The sequence below is a fragment of the Hippocampus zosterae genome, chromosome 2 (assembly GCF_025434085.1).
Source record: "Hippocampus zosterae strain Florida chromosome 2, ASM2543408v3, whole genome shotgun sequence".
Classification (NCBI taxonomy): domain Eukaryota; kingdom Metazoa; phylum Chordata; class Actinopteri; order Syngnathiformes; family Syngnathidae; genus Hippocampus; species Hippocampus zosterae.
In genome coordinates, this window is record NC_067452.1 from 6782411 (window position 1) to 6785915 (window position 3505).

The 3505-nt window shown below is 45.1% G+C and overlaps 1 protein-coding gene across 1 annotated transcript; it reads right to left on the reverse strand.

Annotated features, from left to right (window-relative positions):
• Positions 1-793: 793 nt before the first annotated feature.
• c1ql2 (complement component 1, q subcomponent-like 2) lies at positions 794-3194 on the reverse strand. The gene is made up of 2 exons (XM_052053288.1): positions 2244-3194; positions 794-1864 (listed from the first exon to the last, which is right to left on the reverse strand). Exons 1-2 carry the CDS (start codon positions 2838-2840, stop codon positions 1685-1687), a joined length of 777 nt encoding a protein of 258 aa, XP_051909248.1. The 5' UTR covers positions 2841-3194; the 3' UTR covers positions 794-1684.
• Between the last annotated feature and the right edge of the window lie 311 nt (positions 3195-3505).

Genomic DNA, 3505 nt, shown 5'->3' on the forward strand with positions numbered 1-3505 from the left:
TCATTTATTTTTACCTTTTTCCAGAACCTCACCAAAATTTGATTGGAATTGCATGGGTCATATCAGAACAACATTGACTGGACCCTGGTTCGCAGTTTTTGTGTGCATCTGCATTATGAATGGCGATCAATAAGGCTTGTGTGCGACCAACCAAATTCCAAATTCGGCAAAACAGGACAAAGCGCTTACCTCCGGTTTAGGTCGCTGGCTGAACCTTAAATGGCAGGAAACTGCTGCAAAGCACCTGTGGAAATATTAGTCATCTCCCATATTTTTGGTGGATACAAATGTCTTCAAGAGTTACTGAAGATGACCAGAACTGATGTTTAATCTTTGTTTTTGTTTAGATACATATATTATACTGTATACATTTAGATACCATATATTGACTGTACTGTATAAATAAATGATAAATTATATACTTACGTGTATTTAACTTATGTCCATAGACGCCAACAATAAAGAAAAGAAGATTGCAGCAAGTTTGTGTTCAAACAATCATGTTATCAGCTTGGCGTTATCACTGAACACACAGGAAGTCTGCCAACCTGTTTTCCGGTACAGTCAGGTGCCATTTCACACGAGGCCCAGATTTGTAGGGAAAAGCCTTAAAGCCAGACACACTTTTTTTTGTGAAACAATATTTATTGATATTTGATAGGAATTCAAAATATAAATGACTGGATGCTTTATTGCGTCTTTCATCAAACACAGCAAAACCATTTTGATAACCCAAATGGAAACAAATAATTCATTGAAAAAAAATAAAAATAAAACCAACATATTTGAATTGTTTTTATTTTTAGCCTATAGATTGTTACATCTGGCAGTTTGTTACTCCACTCCTGTCCTTTGTTGACAGACACTGTTGTGTATGATCAGATGGGTCCAGCTCCCCTTTGGCAATTTAGATGACAGGACAAGAATGGACATGTGTGTGTGTGTGTGTGTGTGTGTGTGTGTGTGTGTGTGTGTGTGTGTGTGTGTGTGTGTGTGCCTTAGGTAACTGTTAGTTCCGATTTGGATATTGATGTCATGCTTGCATTTGGAAACACACACACACACACACACGCACACACACACACAATAAACCTCACTACGGATATTTTCATTTCACAGGTTTAGCTTTACATGGATAAAGATGGTCTGGCCATTGCAGAAGTCGACACTAGTATCTGGTTGCAACTGTATAAAACACATTGAGTAATCGTGTTAAATCCTTGTTTTTAAGATAATGCAAAAACATGAAGAGATACTTTACTAGAAATCATAATAGCAAGAAGATGTGTTATTGTGTGCGGCTGTTCATGTGGTCATGTGTGCTTCATGTGACTGGGATTTGTCGGATTGCACTTGAAAGAGTTCATTCAGTTGGTGCTGAAAATGAAACAGATGCATGAGATGCTTGTTTTGCACCATTTTGTTCGATCAACATTTGAAAGGTTGCTACATACGTACGACCAGGTTTCAATAGCAAGATTGCACGAGTTTATCTGACTGATGTTTGAATTTGGAGGAATATCACGCACTGTTAACCCAACACAGTCTAATATCGTATTCACCCTCTTTACTGAGGAAGCTGTCCATCACCTGACATGAACATAATTACCTTGTGTTTCAAAAGACACAAAAACACAATATAACCACATATTTCCATGCAAATAACTTCTGCTGACAATTTGACTTAGTCAGGGTATAAGATAAAGCCGGAGAAGGTGCTGTATTTGTTATTATTGCCTCCGTGAGCTTTGCCGCCGTCCAATTTCACGTACACTTCGTCGCCCGAGTCCAAGTGCAGCACCGCACTGTTGCTGGCGTAGTCATAATTTTGGTCCGCATCCTGAGCTATGGCACTGGCTCGGACCTGAGAAATAGGGGACAGTGTTTGATATTATAGAGCATATTTTAGAAGCCGTTGTGCTGATAGTAGTGAAAAGGAAAAATGTTGAAAAGTTTTCTCCCTCCCCTTAAGCAACATCAACGCGCGTGGTTACGCAACACTTTTTAATCATTTGAGTCAGTGACAAACAAGAACGTGCGCACAAACTCCCAATGCTCAAAACCATCTTCGATACGCGTCGTTGTTTTTATGGATCTCGCGTTGACGCCTGGTGCTGGGCTTCCCGTGCGTAAAAGTGCGCGTTTTGGGTGGGGAGTAGTTTTCATTGCACAACGTGCGAGTATCAAATCGTTTAAATGTAGGTTGCCAGGTAGACAAGACCACGTTACAACTTGTAACTTACCTGTCCGTTTTTACACAGGTCGGCCCACATGCTGGTTCCGTCTCCCCCTCGCATTAACACATGATAAGTGAAGTAATAGATCCCGGACACTTGGCAGGTGAATTTGCCGCTGTTCGGATCGTAGAGGTTCCCCAAGTTTGTAATCACGTCGTCAAATTTAAGCACCTCGTATCCCTCGTGGGGGTTCTTAAGACCGACGTAAAAAGCAACCCTGCTTCCGCCGTTTGTAGAGTTGGCACCGTCGGTTTCGCTGCGCTCTGCCGCTGCTGCGGTTAAAGCAGGAAAGGCGAGTTTGCTGCCGCCGCGCTCCCCCGGTGGCCCCCTGGGGCCAGGGGGTCCTGGCTCTCCGGGGGGACCCCTGAGTCCCGGTTTTCCCGGTCTCCCCGGTTCACCGCGGCTACCTTGCGCCATCGGGGGTAGCGGCGCGATGCCGTTGACGCTCTGGGTTTCCTCTACAGCGGCGCCACCCCCGGGTTTGGCGCTGTAAGGGTCGCATACCATCCGGCAGGTGCCCATCATCTCGTAGTAATGAGCGGAGGTCTCCGAGGGACGCAGGAGGAGAAGCGGCACGGCAATGGCCAGAGCCAGCAAAACCATCACGACAGCGGTGACCACAGCCAACAGTGACCACTTCCTCCGCGCAGTTCGGAGACCAAGGGACGACAGAAAATCCGCGGCGCCTCGGTGGGGGGTAATGATGAAAGATTGTAAAATACCCTTAGAAAGAAAGAAGAAAAGAGAGCGAGATCAAGGTAGCCGCACAAGCATCGCTCGGCCCAACGCCTTTAAATGGGTCGCGGCGGAAGAGAGCGCCTTTGGACCAGTCTCGATAGGGGTTTGCGCGCGCGCTGAGAGATGCGCCCAGCCCAGCGGCGTCCAGCTGTCAGAGGTGCCCAAAAACACACCGGAAAAAGACAAGAGTCCTTCAGATTAAAACAGGATCGCGGCCATAGAGGACCAGATGTATTTGCAAACGAACGACAAAGACAAATATATCCTCTTCAACGAACAAAAATATAAGAATATGGATCTTCTGGAGGTTAAAAAGGACAAACGGGAAGTAACTTGCGATATTCACTGTTTAGGACCTGCAGTTCAAGTTCGAATTGGCCTTATAAATTAATTTTGTTTCCACTCGTTGAGCCGTTGAAAATGTAATATCAGTGTTAACCACAGGATGGCAAACATCGCTCAGTACGGTAGCGCCTTCAACCATGGTCTGAAATGTACGCTATAAAAGCACCCCCCCCCCCTCCCCCATG